Source organism: Bos javanicus, chromosome 13, assembly GCF_032452875.1.
Source record: "Bos javanicus breed banteng chromosome 13, ARS-OSU_banteng_1.0, whole genome shotgun sequence".
In the NCBI taxonomy this organism is placed as follows: Eukaryota; Metazoa; Chordata; class Mammalia; order Artiodactyla; family Bovidae; genus Bos; species Bos javanicus.
The window spans coordinates 31,645,677-31,666,552 of NC_083880.1; the positions used below are offsets into that span (position 1 = coordinate 31,645,677).

Genomic DNA, 20,876 nt, shown 5'->3' on the forward strand with positions numbered 1-20,876 from the left:
TTATTTGTCTTTTTGTGAAGTGGTATCATACTGTGGTTTTGATTTACGTTTCCCTAATATCTAATGATGTTGAACATCTTTTCATGGGCTTATTGACCATGTATCTATTTTCTTTGGAGAACTGTCTATTGAAATCTTTTGCCCACTTTTAAACTGGATTATTTTTCTTTTTATTGTTGAGTCATGAGACCTCTTTCTAGCAATATATTCTGGATACAAGTCCTTTATATTCTGCTTATACAAACTGAAATTCTCATACTGAAGTTCTTTTTGCTACATCCTTTTTCAAAGTGAAATCTTCTGCAGATACTATATTTGCTGGAACAAAACCTTGCACATACCACCATCAAAGACTGTCCAAGCATGAGAGTGGACACTAGAATCTTAGTTACAATCCCAGAACTTCACATTCAGAACCCTTTGACACAGCAATTAAAAAAAGCAATCAGTTAATAAAGGAAGTAATTAAAGAGCATTACAAAAGCAAAAATTGGGCTTTCCCGGTGGCTCAGTGGTAAAGAATCCACCTGCCAATGCAGGAGACAAGCGTTTAACCCCTGATCCGGGAAGATTCCACATGCTGCGTGTGCAACTATTGAGCCTGTGCCCTAGAGCCCAGGAGCTGCAGCTACTGAAGCCCTCACACCCTAGAGCTGGTGCTCCCCAACAAGAGAAGCCACCGCAATGAGAAGCCTGCGCACTGCAACTAGAGAGTAGCCCCTGCTTGTCGCAACTAAAGACAAGCCAGTACAGCAACAAAGACCCAGCTCAGCCAAAAATAAATACACAAATTTATTTTTTAAAAATTTCAAAACTTGATAAAGTTGCTTCATCAACACTAGACATTACATTACCTGCAATAAAATACGAGTGATTACCATAATAAAACTATAGTTGCAATGGTGCCCAGTTATATAATTCCTATCATAAAGATAATATCTCAGTCAAGAACATTAGTCATCTCAGAAGTTATTTACTTCAAAGTAGCCAGAGGTAGAAATATACCTACAAACAAACTTTAAGACTATCCCAGGGATGGTCCTTTGTGATATCAAGATTGTATCAATGAGGAAGACACATCTGAAAACAAGCAAGATTTGTAAACGGAGGGAAAACATGTATATCTACAGCTGATTCATAATGATGTATGGCAAAAGCCATCACAGTATTGTAAAGTAATCATCCTCTAATTAAAATAAATATTTTAAAAAATTCTATATATATAATGCATACATATATACACATGCAATGTATACATGTATGTATTTCATATATAGGAACTAGAATCTAAATTTGTTTACGGAAAAAATTACATAATTTTTTATTTTTTTTTATAATTTTTTTTTAATTTTAAAACTTTACATAATTGTATTAGTTTTGCCAAATATCAAAATGAATCCACCACAGGTATACATGTGTTCCCCATCCTGAACCCTCCTCCCTCCTCCCTCCCCATACCATCCCTCTGGGTCGTCCCAGTGCACTAGCCCCAAGCATCCAGTATCGTGCATCAAACCTGGACTGGCAACTCGTTTCTTACATGATATTTTACATGTTTCAATGTCATTCTCCCAAATCTTCCCACCCTCTCCCTCTCCCACAGAGTCCATAAGACTGTTCTATACATCAGTGTCTCTTTTGCTGTCTCATACACCGGGTTATTGTTACCATCTTTCTAAATTCCATATATATGCGTTAGTATACTGTATTGGTGTTTTTCCTTCTGGCTTACTTCACTCTGTATAATAGGCTCCAGTTTCATCCACCTCATTAGAATGGATTCAAATGTATTCTTTTTAATGGCTGAGTAATACTCCATTGTGTATATGTACCATAGCTTTCTTATCCACTCATCTGCTGATGGACATCTAGGTTGCTTCCATGTCCTGGCTATTATAAACAGTGCTGCGATGAACATTGGTGTACACGTGTCTCTTTCCCTTCTGGTTTCCTCGGTGTGTATGCCCAGCAGTGGGATTGCTGGATCATAAGGCAGTTCTATTTCCAGTTTTTTAAGGAATCTCCACACTGTTCTCCATAGTGGCTGTACTAGTTTGCATTCCCACCAACAGTGTAAGAGGGTTCCCTTTTCTCCACACCCTCTCCAGCATTTACTGCTTGTAGCCTTTTGGATCGCAGCCATTCTGACTGGTGTGAAATGGTACCTCATGGTGGTTTTGATTTGCATTTCTCTGATAATGAGTGATGTTGAGCATCTTTTCATGTGTTTGTTAGCCCTCTGTATGTCTTCTTTGGAGAAATGTCTATTTAGTTCTTTGGCCCATTTTTTGATTGGATCATTTATTTTTCTGGAGTTGAGCTGTAGGAGTTGCCTGTATATTTTTGAGATTAGTTGCTTGTCAGTTGCTTCATTTGCTATTATTTTCTCCCATTCTGAATGCTGTCTTTTCACCTTGCTAATAGTTTCCTTTGATGTGCAGAAGCTTTTAAGATTAATTAGGTCCCATTTGTTTATTTTTGCTTTTATTTCCAATATTCTGGGAGGTGGGTCATAGAGGATCCTGCTGTGATGTATGTCGGACAGTGTTTTGCCTATGTTCTCCTCTAGGAATTTTATAGTTTCTGGTCTTGCGTTTAGATCTTTAATGCATTTTGAGTTTTTTAAAGCTAAAAGGTGACTTTTAAAAAACTTAGGTACATTAAAAATAATAATCCTCTCCAAAACAAAGAAACCTAGAATTAAGAAGGTCAAGATAGCAGCAATTATTCAGTAAGTGAAGGTTAGTATCTGTCTCCTCCAAAGCCTGCCATCTCATAAATGCAGGCCACTGGCCACAAAGAGAAATAGGACAACACGTGCAGGAGGATCAACGCAAAGCCATCACTACCGTGGACAAGCAGCTCCCAGAACGCCTGTTCTGGACCCAGGATTAATGATGTCAGAGGCCCACGTGAAGGACAGGCCCACTCGGTGGTGACTATAGGGGCTTGACTGACTACACACATCTATCACATTTTAAAAGAAGGTTAAGCAATTTGCCAGTGCAGGGGACATGGGTTCGGCTCCTGGTCTGGGAAGATTCCACATGCAACTGAGCACATGCGCTACAACTACTGAAGCCTGAGCATCCTAGAGCCCAAGCTCCCAACAAGAGAAGAAGTCACCACAACGAGAAGCCTGCCCACCGCAACACCGCAACTAGAGCATAGCCCCTGCTCACTACAACCAAAGAAAGTCTGTGTAGCACCGAAGACCCAGGGCAGCCAAAAATAAATCAGGTTTTCTCGCACATATTATATATTTTCACAGAACTTTGAAAAATCCTATTTTACCCTATTTATACCTTTAAATACTGAGAAAAAGTGTTTATGAAATAAAGGCTATAACATCTATCATTTAAAATATAAAAGCACAAATTTTGTATTAGGTATCAGATAGTTTGCAAACATGTTACATATGTTAATTCACTTACCTGTTACAACAACCCTATGAAGTTGGTACTGCAATCACCCCCATTTTACAGACACATAAACTAAGGCAGAAAGTGGCTTAGGTAGAGCTAAAATTCATGGTCTGTCTGTCTCTGGGGTCTGTGCTAAATTTCCTTACTACCAAAGTGACTACTACTACTTGAAAAAATAAACACTGAACTAAAACTTAGAACTTAGTTGCTATTAGACAGTAAATCTCTTTTCTCTCTATAGTACTATGGAAAGTACCTTTGATGACTCATCCTAAAAATGAAAGATAAAAAAGTAACCAGGACAGTAGATTGGGAAATAAATTTCTGAGTGCAATTCTCACTTCTTTGTTTGATGATGTTCTCATTCACTTTGTGACATAAACTAAGACAAGGGAAGTCTATGTTTTCTTAAATAACATTCCCTGGGATAGTTCAAACTGAATGAGATCACCAAGAAAAAGGCACAGAGGACAAAACAAACCCGGTTGCTGTGACTCTGCCTGGGGAATCAATTACCAAGAGGGTAGTCAAATTCTATTGGAGTTTGTTCTCCATGCAAAAAAAAGATGCATTCCAAACATCAAGTGTAAATCCATTATTTAAAATTTAAAACATGATCTATTTAACCCATGATGTTCTTTAAGAATAGTACTATAATAATATTACAACAAGATTAGATTTAGCAAAGCCTGGCTTTTCTGTAGTCAAGCTCCCAGTAAGTTATCAAAAACACATTTCCTCCTTGTGAGGAAATGTGAGAGAGATTTGTCTCTTCCTTCCCATGAGCTAGGTGCGAGGGACACCCCTCACCTCCCTCTGCCTAGGAAACCAATGGCATCCACAGAGTGAGAGCCCCTGTGCCAAGGAAGCAGGGTCAGGGAGAGGCAGTAGCTCTAAGAGGCAAAGGCACTGCATCCAGTCTCCTAATACAACAATCCCTGGCCTTCCTCAATGACAAAAGGCATCAGGGCTTCGTCTTTCTCACTCTGGAACCCTATGTTCATTTTTGTTCTTGAGATTCCATCTTCAGATTCTCTAATTTGGTGTCAATTCTGGGATTTGTGCTCTCAAGTCACCCTTAATTTCCATTAGGAAAGCTCCTTCCTAGAGCACCTCTCCACTTTCTCTTTTTTCCACTTAAACCTTGTAGGGAAGGAAAAAGGTGTCTAATTGATAAGAACGTACCTCCTAGGATAAAAATACAAATAACATACCTCCCACTACACACACGCAAAAATAAATTCCTTAATTGTCTTTTATTTATTTTTTTAAAAAAAGACAATTCTAGGCATTCTTTCACAACAGTTAGTGTCGGGTTATATGAACAGGACTCCTAGAAGCAAAAAATAAATTTTAGAAAGATGCTATTAACAACCATCTGTGGGGACAGTTGAGGAATTGCTGATTTGGCCTTTCTGTTCCTGCAAAGCACCTGGAAACATTACTGGAGTAAAAGGAGGAGAATTGAGTCTGAAGGGAATGGCAGGTTGTGAACAAAAGCAGAAACAGGAGAGAAGATGTCAAAATGGCACAAACAGGAGAGGAAGTGTTCTCCACCTCTGTCTGGGCAAGGGTTTATTCGTAACTCACACAGGAGTCCCTAATGAGTTCGGAGACCATTAATAAATGAAAGCTGGGGTCCGCGTGTATCCCACATACCAAACTCTGGAGGAAATCCAAGGAGATTTGCTATTTCTTTAGGAGTGAAAAATCGAAGTTGAAGCATTGACAATCTCATTATCTTTTCTTCTTGTGACAAACTGGTAAGGGATTTGTAGATATTCTCAATCTGTAGGAAAACATCCATGATAACTAATAAGTAATAAATAATTAATAGAATGCAATTAATTTGTTAAGATAATATCATCTGCTGTGAGGCAGTTTAAAAATGATGAACATATAGTCCACCACAACACACAGAAGCCCAGGGTAAAAGTCTGTGCAATGAACTGTATAATTGGCTCTTCAAGGGTAAGATAAACTCTGAAAACAAACAAAAGTTTGATGTTGAACAGATCAGGATACTTTCAGTGTGTCTGTCATTTTTGGTCTCTCAAAAATTCACTCATAAGAATATAAATAATAAATAAATAACAATATAAGAGAAAAATAGTGAAAGGAACTTGGTCAACCAGTAAGTCAGTTTTACAATGCAAACAGTCATTTGAATGTTTAGGTTTATGACTAATTTTATCAAATTAAGACATTTTCTTAAAGTGATTAAATATATTTAATAAATATGATTTCTCAAATTCTGACATTTGTTTGCCTCTGATACGGTTTTTACCATGGGTAAATTTTATTAACAGTTAAAGAGTTTAAATCAGCATAAAAGAAAATAATGTGATTTCACTGCAGAACTATTCAGACGTATATAAAACTTACAATACATCAAGCTTGTATTCAACCATGACACCTCAAAGAATTTGCAATTGAAGTATTAGTAAACAGCCTTGCTAAAATAGATTTATTTTTCCCTAAAAGGCATTTTTATAATATGTGCTCCAAAAGAAGGCTTTAATATTTGTGTGTAATCTTAGAGAACATTAACTACTGTACTTTGCATTTCAAATTATCCTCAATGGAGTACAAAAAGAGGGGCAAAAGGTAAGGGAAAAAAGTAAAAATATAAAACACTTCTTGTACATATATCCATACCTAGCAACAAGAAAAAGACTTACTCTATAGTAAATAATTATTATACATATATTCATTCCAATTGAATATGTAAAATTCTTTTAACATTCTCAAATTTTAAGTAGTAAATAAAATTTTATTTTAAAATATTTTCAAAATATTTAAGTCCTGAAACCACGCACAGTACCTGCACATCCTCTGTTGTCTGTAACACAGATCCTGTCCCTTCTATGTAGCGTCCATAACTGAAGAATTAACACAAATATTTTGTAACATCTGCTTGTTAATGATAGATTTCTTAAATATTTCTTGAATGAATCAATTTTACATAGCTACATCTTTCTGAAATATTCTGAATAATATCACATAAATATGCTTTGTAATTAAAAAAATTAGGTGAAAGACTTAAGATCATATTTAAACTTCTCAGACACTAAACTTGACAAAGTTTTTTGTTGTGTAAGTAATATTTGCATTATGCATTATTGTCATTTTTATAAAATGTCAGTTTTTAAATGTTCATCACATTTAAATGCACAGGAAGTATGCATTAGTTACAACTTTTATATCCAAATACTATTCAGTACTAGCATCCCTGACACATTAGACCAAATGTTATGAAGGTGAAAATGAATAGCAGCTATTTTTCTTCAGATGCCTGAACCATCATTTCTTCTCATGAACCCCAAATCCTATTCTCTCCAGCCCAGGACAGACTCAGGCTCATCAAACATGTATCTACCTCCTACTGTAACACCGTATGTTTTAACTATTTATCCTGCAACAGTCAGACTATTGTTTTAAAAAACTATATTAAAAATATAAAACACTACAGAGAAAAGCTGTTTCCTTATATATCATGTGTGTGTCTGCTTATATTATCTACACGAAAATAGATTTTCACATTAAAGCTTCTTTTATACCATTTTTATAATTACAAAAGAATTTCAAGGTTTTTTTTTTTTTTTTTTTAGTTACAAAAGTGATAAGTCCTGCTTTATGAGAGTCCCAAAGAGAACCTATCAGACTTGGAAACAGACAACAGCTGACTGAAGTCTTTTAAGGTGATGGAAGAAGCAATAAACCTATTCCCCTAGAAGTACAAGGGCAGAGTATGAGAAAATCAGGATAAGCCTCATATGATTATCTCAGGGGCAGAGTGTCAAGACAACTAGCTAGCAAGTAAAGAGAGAAGGTTTGAATGTTTAAATCATAAAACTACCTATCAAATGAGTTTGAGTGGTATTAACAAAGAAGAGGCAGGGATCTTTTATAAATTCTTCTCCAAAGATCTTATTTCCCCTTCTTTCTAGGTTTAAAAAGAAACCTGAAAAACACATTTATTAACACTTGGGAAATAAGCCAAAGGCTATATCCCCTAAATGTCCAGTAAAATAAATTATGATATACCTATACCATGAGTATAGCAAAATTCTTAGGCAATAATACCCAAATTACATTGTACAGTCAAAAAAATGGGTGCATAATAATGATTATAATATGCTACAATTTACTTAAAGAAGGGGGTAAAAATATACATGTATATTTAGATACCCTGTACACAACACCTCTGGAAGATCAGACAGTAGGGATGGAAACTGGATGAACAAGAGGCAGAGAGGAAAGGAGTCTTACAATCTCAGTTCTTTTTGAAATTTGAACCATGAGAATATAACTACTTACCCAAAAACTAAAGAAAATTTAAAGTGCTCTAATGTGCTCCAGATTATTCAATCTTATTTCTTGATATTAAAGTTTAATTTCTTCTTGTACACTGATTATGAAAGTGGACAGAAATTTTTGAGGTACCACAAAAAGAAAGGTGGTAAAAAATTTGCAATTTGCCATCTACAGAGACCATGTTTTCACCATGGGTATGTTTCCACCGTGGGTAATTAAGCTCCTTCGAAGGTCGCCAAACAATGGCCTGGCCTTTCATGAGCACTTTCGTGGGCTGTGCACATGATGTTCTGCCAGAAGCAATTTTTACTTGTGCATTCTACTGGAACAGGAAGGCAGGCAATTAAGGGAGAAAAAAAAAAAACACATTCTAGCAGAAACATTCTATAAAATGCTCCTTGTTTCCAGAAGAAATAAAAGAGACAATAGCTATGAAAACTTGGTTACTTTGGGTATGTCGTAAGTAGAGGGTATGTCGTAAGTAGAGGGTATGTCGTGAGTAGAGACTCTTTAAAACTTACCCTTTTGTAAAGCACATGGATCTTCTGGAAGTGGGTTTAACAATGTCTAACAAAAGAGCGTATCGCAGTAATGACTTTGGTGGTAAAAAGAATGAATGCTTGTCAATGTCATCTTCAAGAAAATCTTTTAGCATTCGCACAGAGAGATCGCTGTCCTGTTGATGTTTCCTGTCAATTTCTCCTGCAGTTTCAAGCTTAAAAAGAATGGCCTCTTTTCCAGAACACTGTGTGCTGCTATCAAAGCAAATCTTTGGTCCAGTTTTCTTTTCTTCAGTTTTCTTTTCTGCATTTATTGCATATTTAGGGGGATGTTCAGATTCAGTTTTGGGGAACTCCATCAGTACCTGGCATTAAATAAAAATATATAAATTGTCAAAAGCTTTCTTAAAAATAAAAAATGAGTTAATAATATCCAGTCAACATTATGCAAAAAAATTCTTTGGCTTTTACTGAGCTGTCATTAAAAAGATAGACATTGAGGTTTACTAGTAATTTATATAAGCTACTACAAGTTTTTCATCATATAATGATAGGCCATCAGTCTGTAGATAATTTATTTCATGAAATTACTGCTTTCTCTAGTAATAAAACCATTCAACAAAATAATAGGAAGTAGGATGAATATACCGACAATATCATATTTGGAAAAGAAGTTGAGAAAGCAACAGGAACATTTCCAGAAATGTGTTCTGAATCAAAGCTTACCATTCCCCTTCGTTAAAAAAAAAAACAAAACATGAAAACATACACATGATCTAAAGGAAAATTAGTTATTAAAAATGATAAGCACTCTTTGCCCTGAAAGGTTATTTCTATTCCTGAGCCCCATAGGAAAAAATTGTTCCTACAAAACAGGTAACCTTGTATAAAGTCCTATTTTGAGAAGGATAAAATAGTTCCAGGAATTTTTAATGATGAAATCTTAGTTAATATACTTTATACACTGTTTTTGGAACTATCCACATTGAAAGGGAGACACATTGCAATTGTATAATATAATACAGGCGTGTCTTCCATTGGCAGGCGGGTTCTTTACCACTCGTGCCACCTGGGAAGCCCCATAATACAATACCCATGTGTGTAGTCACTCAGTACTGTCCAACTCTTTGTGACCCTTTGGACTGTAGTCCACTGGGCTTCTCTGTCCATGGAATTTTTCAGGCAAGAATACTAAAGTGGGTTGCCATTTCCTATTCCAGGGGATTTTCCTGACCCAGGGATCAAACCCATGTCTTCTGTGTCTCCTGCATTGCAGACAGATTCTTTACCCACTGAGCCATCAGGGAAGCATAAAACTGGTATTGTGTTACAGGGGGATTCAAACGATACTACTGAACCCCTGTTAGTAGGACATGACTTTTAAGTTCTTACCTGTGATGATTACAGAGAGCTTCACTGAACCACTGAAACTCTGTTATCCACATCAATTTTCAGCAGAAGCATATAAAATTGCTACATAATGAGAGAGTCTATCCATAGCAATCGTGCATTTCATCCTAGCTTGTACTAATCATTACCATATTTTAATCAGTTAAAGCTAAACAGCATAGATTTCAAAGAAAATGCAACCGACATGTGAATTTTTATCAACAGTGGTCAATGGCTTCTACTGAGGGAGAAAAATAATGGATGCAAAAGAATCAGTGGTCGGAAGAGAAATTATTGGGGGGTTCATTTCCCCCCCAATAATTTCTCTTCTGACCATTAATAACAGCAGTAATGGTAATTTTTTACTTTCAACTTATTTTTTATAATGATGAAAGAAATGCTTCTGGTTTTGTTTCAAGCAATTAAAGTGGTCATATTAGGAATGGGAGGGCTTCCCTGGTGGCTCTGTGATAAAGAATCCCCCTGCAAATGCAGGAGACACAAGAGATGCAGGTTCAATTCCTGGGTTGGGAAGATCTCTTGAAAAAGGAAATGGCAACCTACTCCAGTGTTCCTGCCTGAGAAATCCCACGGACAGAGGATTCTGGCAGGCTACAGTCCAAGGAGTTGCAAAGAGTCAGACATGACATAGCAACTAAACAACATAAAGAGGGGCAAAAGGCTTAGAAGAGAGACTGAATGCATGCTCTTTACTACAGGCGTGAGAGGACACATGAACCCCCACCGGTACTGTTGGAAAATAAACAAGCAGCCTGAGACCTACTTACAACAGATGAATGATGATGATGAGAACAACAATAATAATAATACCTGACCAGGGGCCTGAAAAGGGAATGGCTCTGGCTGAAGCTTTGCAATAAGGAAGTACCGTAATCTTGAATTTGGAATGCCAAGCTGAAAGTGAAGCAGAACAGGTAGTTGCTATGGGAAATTAAAGTGATCTATACTAACTGTTAGCATCTAGTGGGAAAAAAAAAACACCTCATACACTGTACATTAGTTTACATCAGGTCTACATTAGTTTCTGCCAGACAAAATTCCATTATCAATTTGCGGAAGACTTCCCTGCAGCAAATTCTTGAACCTTTTAAACTGTCACTTTGTACCTTTATTTGAACAAAATAAAGATGGAATCAGATGAATCATATGTCTACGAGTCACTTTCACTTTATATTTCCCAGGTAAGAAGATACATAGATTTTCTTACATTCATTATTGATAGTACAGTAATCATAAAAAAATAAAATTCACATATAGCTATAAAATTCAGATATAGAAGGAACCATGTCTGAACTAATTTTAAGATTTGCCTATAATATTATTCAAAATGGATCCATTTTTTTAATTGAATCAAGTTCCCTTTGAGAAAATTTATTTAAGTTTATAATTGTGGTACTTACAGAGGTTGGAGACAGTAGAAATTCTTGATACTGAAAACCACAATTTTCTATTGTTTGTATTAACAGATCTCTGAAAAGACAAAGGGTAAGAAAAAAGGCTTTCACTCTATAGTTCAAAATGCAGTTCTTATATAAAATATTACACATAAAACTTCATTTTATGTGAAAACTATACCTCCATTCAACTTGTTTAGAAAGAGAAAAATCCTGGGTCTTAAGCCTAACATTTGAGAAATTACATTTCTCAAAAAAAGAGATAATCTGTATTATAAATAAAAAATTGCTAATCCACTGATGGTAAATTCGTTATTGGAATGGAGCTTTGTCGCCCATCAGACAGGGCAACACTGTCACAGACAGCAGGTGAATCGAGGACTCAGTCGGCTGCATTCTCTCCCGTGGGGCAGCCACCTGAAAGGGCCCTGACACAGGGCTTGCTTCTTCAGTCCAACAGGACAGAAAATGCCTATGAGAGGACCAATTCTTACTGAAAACATTTCTAATTCTAATGAAATGGACACCACTTAAGCAGCTAAAATTGAGAAATACAATTCGTATTACTCATTCTGGAAAAATTCAAACATATCAAAATGCGAGAGAATCAGCTGACCCTAACCTTGTGATACTTCACATTACTATTGGAAAACTACATTAATGATAAACTACATAACATATCTTAAATGTCGGAATGTACACCTTTATTTTTCAGACCTTTATTTCACAACAGCTCTTATTATATAAAACACCTACTCTAAGATGAACACAAGAGAAATACATTTCTTACCTTGTAGAAGACATTTCAAAACCTTTAACGTTTTCTAAAAGAATATACTTCGGTAATTTTTGTAATCTAAAACAAAAACAAACAAACAAAAAAACCAAACAGAATTCCAAACATCTCAATACTAAGAAGTAAGAAGCAAAGAAAATCCTTACTTGTGAGAAATACGAGGTAACTGTTCAAACTGATTTTAGAAAAGAATTTTACAAAGGATGGGGATGACATATTTTAACCCTTTCCCCCATAAACACAGCACACTTGATAAGGTTAACATTTGAAATATTAATTTCCACTGAATTTTAAGTGAAAACACAGGACTGCACAGAGCTTTGAACTGCACAGAATGGCAGTTCAAAGGGCTGACGTTTACGTGGAATACAGCTTTTAGGGTTAGCAGTGCGATTTTCCAGGCCATGGGCAACAGCATTCACTAACATTAGCATCATCTGCACTAATCCTGTGAGCAGAGGCAATACAATTCAGCTATTAGGCTATAACACCCTGTCACTCACTTTAGCAGCACTGTAGAATCAACAAACATTTTCAGTCACTCTATCAGTCATGGCAGAAAATAAATGGCATGTATAGTATCTGTAGAAGCTGCTAATTTCTATAAAATGATAAACGTCACATTCTTCCAGATGCAAAGTTTTACACCATGGTAAGCTTGTACAGGAACCTAAGTTTTTACCTTGGGAGAATGTCTAGAATATATAAGAAGCTATTTGTCCTTGGATCAGTCACATCACCTTGCAGGCCAATTCTGAAAGGGATAAGAAAATAAGTTCAAGAATTGTACATAAAGATATCAAGTCACTTTTAAAAAGGCAAGACAGAGAACTACAATTAGTTGGTCCTCACAAAAAATATGATCATCTCTGTTGCTATAAAGAACAAAACATATTTATTCATTTAATTAAAACAAAAAAAGCTTTGTCTGTCTAGCAAATGTAGTACTTATAAAAAAATAATATGCCCAAATGACTTACATGAAGCAAAGAAGAATACGAAGTTAATGAAGAATTAAAAACAATTATCCTCTTAAAATCAACTTGTTTAGGAAACACACACACACACACACACACACACACACACACACAAAATTGGCTGGTGACACCTTTCGCTCTGCCCCAAGGGAGACAAAAGAAGTTCAGAGGGATGAGCTGGTTGGGCAGGGTGGCAACATAAGAGTTGATGGCACTGAAAACTAATCACATCCAAGTAGACCAAGATAGTAGGTAAGATCAGGACGATCTTGTTCAATGTACACGGGAGACAATAAAGGTGAGGGCTTAAAAGGTGTTGCAACTTGGTTAGACTAACTAGGTCAAAACAGGTCATGTGAAAATGTGGTATCTGGTTCAGCAATTAGATCTTTTTTTTTTTTTTTTAAGAAATTAAATCTTATAAGTAACATTCAATATGATCAAGAACCAAGCAGAAAGGAAGACTAGGTTGGGCATAAATTATAATAACAGGGGATTAGGATTTAAGACCTTGTCATCTATTAGCTTCAAAGTCTTAAATTACTTGACATTACTTATCAGCTCCTCATGCCTGACAGCAGGACCAAAATTATCAGTGGATCTGAGGTTCAAATGGGAGAGGAGAGTGGACTTGAACAGATTCCTCAGAAACCTTGGTTTCTTCTCATTGAGTCCCTTTCCCCTCAGAGTTCCAAATGATGATTGTGTTGCAGAATCAGACTCTGCGGCCATTAGCAGCTGGATCTGGGCTGATATAGAGCGAGAATGGTATCATAGGGAAGATGTCCCATTGCAGGGACATCTGAGGCATCACAGTGCTGGGGCTGCACTCTGCTCTGAGCCTCCCACTCATGGCAGTCAAAAAGGCCACACCCTTGCGTAGCTCAGATGGAGCTACGCATCTCATCCTAGCTCAGGATGGAGATGACATATTACAACCCTTTCCCCCATAAACATGGCACACTTGATAAGGTTAACATTTGAAATATTAATTTCCACTGAACTTTAAGTGAAAACACAGGACTGCACAGAGCTTTGAACTGCACAGAATGGCAGTTCAAAGGGCTGACGTTTACACGGAATACAGCTTCTAGGGTTAGCAGTGCGATTTTCCAGGCCATAGGCAACAGCATTCACTAACATTAGCATCATCTGCACTAATCCTGTGAGCAGAGGCAATACAATTCAGCTGTTCACCTATAAAAAGACAGTATACTACTGCACATACCATAAGCTTGTTGAATTAAATGGCAAAATCTAGTAAGACATTTGGTTGGTTGTCATTACCATTATTACTTAATTAAAAATACTATTGTTAAAAATATCTAAATGAAGATAGACTAATCAAGATTTTATATAAATATAGTCAAATAAATACCTTATAAGAAGAAAGTGAATTGGAACATAGCTTTAAAAAAGCTATTTCATTAATTGTATGTATTATTAAATGTACGTATCAATTTTGAGAAATGCAAAATTCACAGATGCATTCTTGCCTACCTTTAATATTTTACAATTAAGTAATTTAGGACTTGAATATTTATTATGAAAATTGACTTTGATTAATCAATGTTAGGAAGATATTCCTGAATGCCGATTAATTTAAGTAATTCAGAGTAATTTGGGTCAGAAATAAATATTTTATCTTCAGTAGGTATTAAAGAGGTACCACATAGTCTCGCCATAACTACAATGACTATGACCGAATCACTGTGCTCATCTGGCAGTTAACTGCTCTTTTCCTCATCATTAATGCTGACTTATAAATGTGCATAGAGAAAGAGAATTATGCATGAAAAATTTCAAGACTAGGGAAATGCAGCGAATGGACTTTATAGTGTCCGTGCCTGAAATTATAGTACATTTGATTTAATGAATCTTTCAAAAGTATTCTTCGTAACAGAGAAATACGTATTATACATACCTTGTGAAGGGCTGACAGGGTGGGCTCATTAAAATCATATTGAAAGACAATTTGTCAAACTCTTCTAGTGTAATGCCCTAAGGAATGAATATTTGGGGTTGGGGGGAAAGAATATAAAAACATGCGTAGAAGGGGGAAAAAGGAAACATGCTAACTACAACTAAATATATCAGAAATTGTGACTGCTTATTTATAACACTTAAAAGTTTATAAAACATTTAATACTTTTAAAATAAACTTCAGTTAAACTAACTTTCCAAAGTGATTTTGTGAAGGATGTGGAGCAATAAGCTGAAGCTATAAAAGATTAAGTGACTTCCACCAAACCCTAGGACCAGCCCAAGCAGAGCTGCAAAGTTAGATCCTAAGCATTTCATGCCTCTATGATACCTCAAGTCTAATTAAGACTGCTGTGATTTCAGGAATCAAACATGGAGAACTTTATTTCATAATGAATTTCAGCAAAAGATCTAGAGAATTATTAACACCTTTCTATTAATATTATTTATTTACAAAATGCGATGTATTGACCAGTCACCACTTCTCTCCTGTCTGTCTCTGTCAGTATATCACCAAACAGACAAGGGTCCCACTTTCCGATGTCTGCATACTGTTTTACAGTTGTGTGTAGTCAAAGCACCTCAAAAGATTATAAACAAGATGAACCAAACAATGCCTACTGGGCTAAGCAGTTTTAAGATGTACTGTTTTTCTCCTTTATATACAGTATCAGAAGACAAATACAGAGAAATACAAATCATGGGTTTGGCCAATTCTCATTAGGCTCTGTTAGCATATACTGTTAGCCAGAAATTTAAAGCAACAAGCCCAGAATCCCAACATTCCTAGTTACATTTCTAAGAAGTTCCAGTTCATGAAAAAAGCAGGGAAAGCTTTATTCTGAGTTCTGAAAAGAGTTAACTTGTTGAACACATCAGTTGTCTCTATTGTATTAAAGTCTGAATGTACATGTCTATTGTTTTTAAATCACAGGCTTTTAAAAGTAGTTTACGATGTATATGAAAAATGAAATGAAAATAAAATAGTGGAAAGTTCCCAAAGCACCTCTAGAACCCAGAGTTCTAAAGAAAACAATCTGAAAATCACACACTCAAACTGCATCACGAAACCTGGGGCAGAGCAGTACCATTATCACAGGTACTTAAGTTACAGAGCTAGTTAGCACAGGGCTGTTAATAAAAGCAACTTATTGACTTCACAACTGACTGTAGACTGATTAAAGCTAAATTCCTAAAATTAAAATAAAAAACAAACAACAACTTTTAACATTAGGAGCATCCTAAATCTAGAACCTAAAAGAAGTAAACACTTAATAACTCAATACCTGCAATTAGACATATAAAATTACAATTTTAAAGGATTTTTGGAAAGGGTGATTTTTTTTTAATAGCACAACCCAAATGACAGAGAAGTTATGCAAAACATAATCACTCAATAAACCATTCACAACTATCTTTAATTTAGCAATCTAGGTCAGTGTATGTGACAGGATTCAAGAAAGTAGTTACAGAGATGCATGGATTAACTCTAGTAATTTGATATTTTATAATAACACTAATGGAAATCTATTCTTTTTTCATAACTAGAGCATTCAAGTTAAAAAAAAAATCTTTGCTTTCAGAAAACATTAGATCAACTTCATGCAGTAACTTCATTTATTGAGTGTTGATGAGCAACTTTGTCATACTACTTGTGTTATTACTTCTCTTCTCAAAAAGCTTCCTGGTCATTCTTACACTTAATTTTCATTTAAACTTTAGGAAGAAATCGATAGATTAGTAAACAACAACTTTTGACTGTTTTAGTGAATTTATTGTTAATCTAAAGAGAACTAAAATATTGTGGCACATGGTAAATCTTCAATAAAAACTTACTGAGTGGATATTTCATACTATTTTCTGCCCTATGAACTCTGATGTTTTGTTCATGAATAATTTGTTCAAAATTACATGTTTTATTCAAGAACAGAACTTTCTTGATCATTGTATTAATCCCCATTATAAAGCAATTTTCTATGACTCATAAATACATTTTGCCTTTAGACAGATCTTATCTAATATCAGTTCTGAAATATCTGTTATGCCTGGCATTTTTCCATTTTCTAGGCACAATATGTAGTTCATTAGATGATGTTCATAATCTAACTCACCAATATTTCAGAGTATCTATAATATGCTAAGCACTGTGATAGGTCTGGGAATACAACGATGCACAAACCCAGCAAGTTTTCAGCTCACATACTTATATTGCAGTAACTAGTAATTTTCCATATCCTATCTAGCAAATTTGGAAAACTCAGCAGTGGCCACAGGACTGGAAAAGGTCAGTTTTCATTCCAATCTCAAAGAAAGGCAATGCCAAAGAATGCTCAAACTACCGCACAATTGCACTCATCTCACACGCTAGTAAAGTAATGCTCAAAATTCTCCAAGCCAGGCTTCAGCAGTATGTGAACCATGAACTTCCTGATGTTCAAGCTGGTTTTAGAAAAGGCAGAGGAACCAGAGATCAAATTGCTAACATCCGCTGGATCATGGAAAAAGCAAAAGAGTTCCAGAAAAGCATCTATTTCTGCTTTACTGACTATGCCAAAGCCTTTGACTGTGTGGATCACAATAAACTGTGGAAAATTCTGAAAGAGATGGGACTACCAGACCACCTGATCTGCCTCTTGAGAAATTTGTATGCAGGTCAGCAAGCAACAGTTAGAACTGGACATGGAACAACAGACTGGTTCCAAATAGGAAAAGGAGTACGTCAAGGCTGTATATTGTCACCCTGCTTATTTAACTTATATGCAGAGTACATCATGAGAAATGCTGGACTGGAAGAAACACAAGCTGGAATCAAGATTAGCGGGAGAAATATCAATAACCTCAGATATGCAAATGACACCACCCTTATGGCAGAAAGTGAAGAAGAACTAAAAAGCCTCTTGATGAAAGTGAAAGGGGAGAGTGAAAAAGTTGGCTTAAAGCTCAACATTCAGAAAACGAAGATCATGGCATCCGGTCCCATCACTACATGGGAAATAGATGGGGAAACAGTGGAAACAGTGTCAGACTTTATTTTTGGGGGCTCCAGAATCACTACAGATGGTGACTGCAGCCATGAAATTAAGAGATGCTTACTCCTTGGAAGGAAAGTTATGATCAACCTAGAGAGCATATTCAAAATTAGAGACATTACTTTGCCAACAAAGGTTCATCTAGTCAGGGCTATGGTTTTTCCTGTGGTCATGTATGGATGTGAGAGTTGGACTGTGAAGAAGGCTGAGCGCTGAAGAATTGATGCTTTTGAACTGTGGTGTTGGAGAAGACTCTTCAGAGTCCCTTGGACTGCAAGGGACTGCAAGATCCAACCAGTCCATTCTGAAGGAGATCAGCCCTGGGTGTTCATTGGAAGGACTGATGCTAAAGCTGAAACTCCAGTACTTTGGCCACCTCATGCGAAGAGTTGACTCATTGGAAAAGACTCTGATGCTGGGAGGGATTGGGGGCAGGAGGAGAAGGGCACGACAGAGGATGAGACAGCTGGATGGCATCACTACTCAATGGATGTGAGTCTGGGTGAACTCCGGGAGTTGGTGATAGACAGGGAGGCCTGGTGTGCTGCAATTCATGGGGTCGCAAAGAGTCAGACACGACTGAGCGACTGATCTGATCTGATCTAGATAAATACCAGATTTTAGTTTTATTACCAATTATCTTTGTAACTGTCCTGTTCTTGGTTAAAAACATACATGCACTTTTCAGGCCTGACCACATTGCCATGACAAAGGCTTCACCCAGCAGGTGCTGGGCAAAGTCATCCTCCCAACTCCAGACTTTGTGCAAGGCCAGTGCCTGGCAGTCTCTGAGAGCAAGTGCAAGGTCTCCGGCCCCCTGGAAGGTCATGCTCTTCACTTATTTGCATTCCAAGGTCTCTCTGTCTGTGGGCACAGAGTCCTCTTCAGCCGCCATCTATTTCTGCCAAGGCCTCCTTCTGGGAGGAGGAGGAGCCCTTGAAGTTATTTCTCTTGCTATGACTATACCCAGCAAATCTCACTCTCTCCTCCAATACCAGGGGCTCCCTCAACTGTTAGCTGACTCCCATGTCTGCTGATCCACTCAACTTCCCAGCAGGGTGCTGTACCCTAGGGAAACACAACAGGGGGCAGGGCATAGACATTTTCTCTATAGCAAGTAATTAAGGCTTCACTCTTTCACTTTTGCCTTGTTGCTTTAATCAGCTACTCTGATCCCTGACAGCTCAGCTGAGCTCCTGACAACAACATGAAATAATGTCCTAAAAACCTAAAGCTTCATTTATCTTTCAAAGAACAGACATATTTTTTGAGTCTCACTTTCCCGTCCTACTCCAATTATAGTATTTTTACACTGCAAAGATTTATGACACTCTCACCTTGCTTCCTGACCATAATTTCCTTCCTAACATGGCAGCTTTATTTCTGGGTTTTCCACTCTGATTCATCTCTTGCTTAGTTAGATTAAGTGACTGAATCATTTTTTTCAATAAGGGTTCACAGGTAATACAGTTCATGAATTGTTGGAGGTTTTATTTCAGGAATGTTTTTCATTTACTTCTGTTAATGCTTTTGCCCCGTTTGTTTTGCTGTCTTTTGTTTGCCACTCTGACATAGCTTTTATTTCTATAATGGTTTTATTTTTCTCATCTTTTTTTCTTCTTCCCAGACCACTGATAGTTTTCAAGTCTATTGTCTTATTATCGCTTTTGAATGAAGCTCCAATACTTTGGCCACCTGATGCACAGAGCCGACTCATTAGAAAAGACCCTTATGCTGGGAAAGATTGAAGGCAGGAGGAGAAGGGGACAACAGAGGAAGAAATGATTGAATGGCACCACTGATTCAATGGACAAGAGTTTGAGCAAACTCTGGGAGATGGTGAAGGACAGGGAAGCCTGGCACACTACAGTCCATGGGGTTGCAAAGAATAGGGCATGACTGTGACTGAACAACAATACATTTATTTGAGTTCCTGAAGATACCAAGTTTTATTTAAGGTTTCAAACTAATGGAGATGTGTGTTTGTAATTTTCTTCTGCTTCTTCATACAATTTTTCTGTAAATATTCTGCTTGTTTATGTTACTTCCTTCCTTCAAAAAGTACTCTATCAGCATAGCCTCAAAGGCTCCTTTCTAATTACTAATACTCGATGGACGTGAGTCTCAGTGAATTCTGGGAGTTGGTGATGGACAGGGAGGCCTGGCATGCTGTGATTCATGGGGTCGCAAAGAGTCGGACACGACTGAGTGACTCATCTGATCTGATCTGATATATATTTTTTTAATGGAGATCACTTGAATCTAGAAATTTGCTAAAAAGATGAAAGAAAGAGTAGGTACTTTGTCACTGCAGTTTCTGGGAAGAACCCAGAAAGCTCTCTAACTTAAGACCATGCCTCTGTCCTTAACCATGTTCTCGCATTTAGAATGAGCAAGAAGTCTGCAGAGCTTGCAGTGATGTTTTCAGCCCAGTGATTCGGAATGTTTTAATGTCTCTTCTCTTCACTTTGAACAAACAATTGCTGGGTCTGCTTTGTCTCCTCCCTTGTCCTTCTCAAAGCTGCATGATGCACAGAGAGATCTAAATTGAATGCAACTTTGCCATCTTCATTCACTATGTCTTAGTGCCACTACATCTGACATTATTTTTCTCAGTTTTCTTTTTTGTTTTGGTTTCTGTTTAAATCCTATTTTCATTCATAATGGTTTCCCATCCCCTCTTTTCTCTTATTTCTATTAGGAAAAGAAATATAATTTCAGAATAGAAATATCTTGTCTTTGTCACAATCAGAAGTCCCAAAGAAAACTGTTCACAAGTCCAACTTCTGCACTAAGCAGTAAGTTTCCACAGGTAAAGACTAGTTCTCAGGCATATCTGTGTTCCTCTAAGGGCTCAATAACTTGCATGAAGTCAATGTTCTCAAATTTCAGTTGATCAGAATATGTTGTTTTCAGTTCAGTTCAGTTCAGTCACTCAGTCATGGCCAACTCTTTGTGACCCCATGGACTGCAGCCCACCAGGCCTCCCTGTCCATCACCAACTCCTGAAGTTCACTCAAACTCATGTCCATTGAGTCGGTGATG

The 20,876-nt window shown here is 36.8% G+C and overlaps 1 protein-coding gene across 10 annotated transcripts in view; it reads right to left on the reverse strand.

Annotated features, from left to right (window-relative positions):
- TRDMT1 (tRNA aspartic acid methyltransferase 1) overlaps nucleotides 1-20,876 on the reverse strand; it is a 104,852-nt gene that overhangs the window by 14,400 nt on the left and 69,576 nt on the right. For 8 of the 10 annotated variants that reach the window (XM_061436148.1, XM_061436143.1, XM_061436141.1 and 5 more), the window contains 7 exons: nucleotides 12,525-12,596; nucleotides 11,837-11,902; nucleotides 11,053-11,122; nucleotides 10,463-10,546; nucleotides 8,264-8,607; nucleotides 6,250-6,307; nucleotides 5,085-5,214 (listed from right to left, as the gene is read on the reverse strand). In XM_061436148.1, coding sequence (XP_061292132.1) covers nucleotides 5,085-5,214; nucleotides 6,250-6,307; nucleotides 8,264-8,607; nucleotides 10,463-10,546; nucleotides 11,053-11,122; nucleotides 11,837-11,902; nucleotides 12,525-12,596 — 824 coding nt within the window. Of the gene's footprint in view, nucleotides 1-5,084; nucleotides 5,215-6,249; nucleotides 6,308-8,263; nucleotides 8,608-10,462; nucleotides 10,547-11,052; nucleotides 11,123-11,836; nucleotides 11,903-12,524; nucleotides 12,597-14,743; nucleotides 14,821-20,876 lie in introns of all 10 variants that reach the window. The other 2 variants (XM_061436139.1, XM_061436149.1) reach the window with 1 other exon arrangement.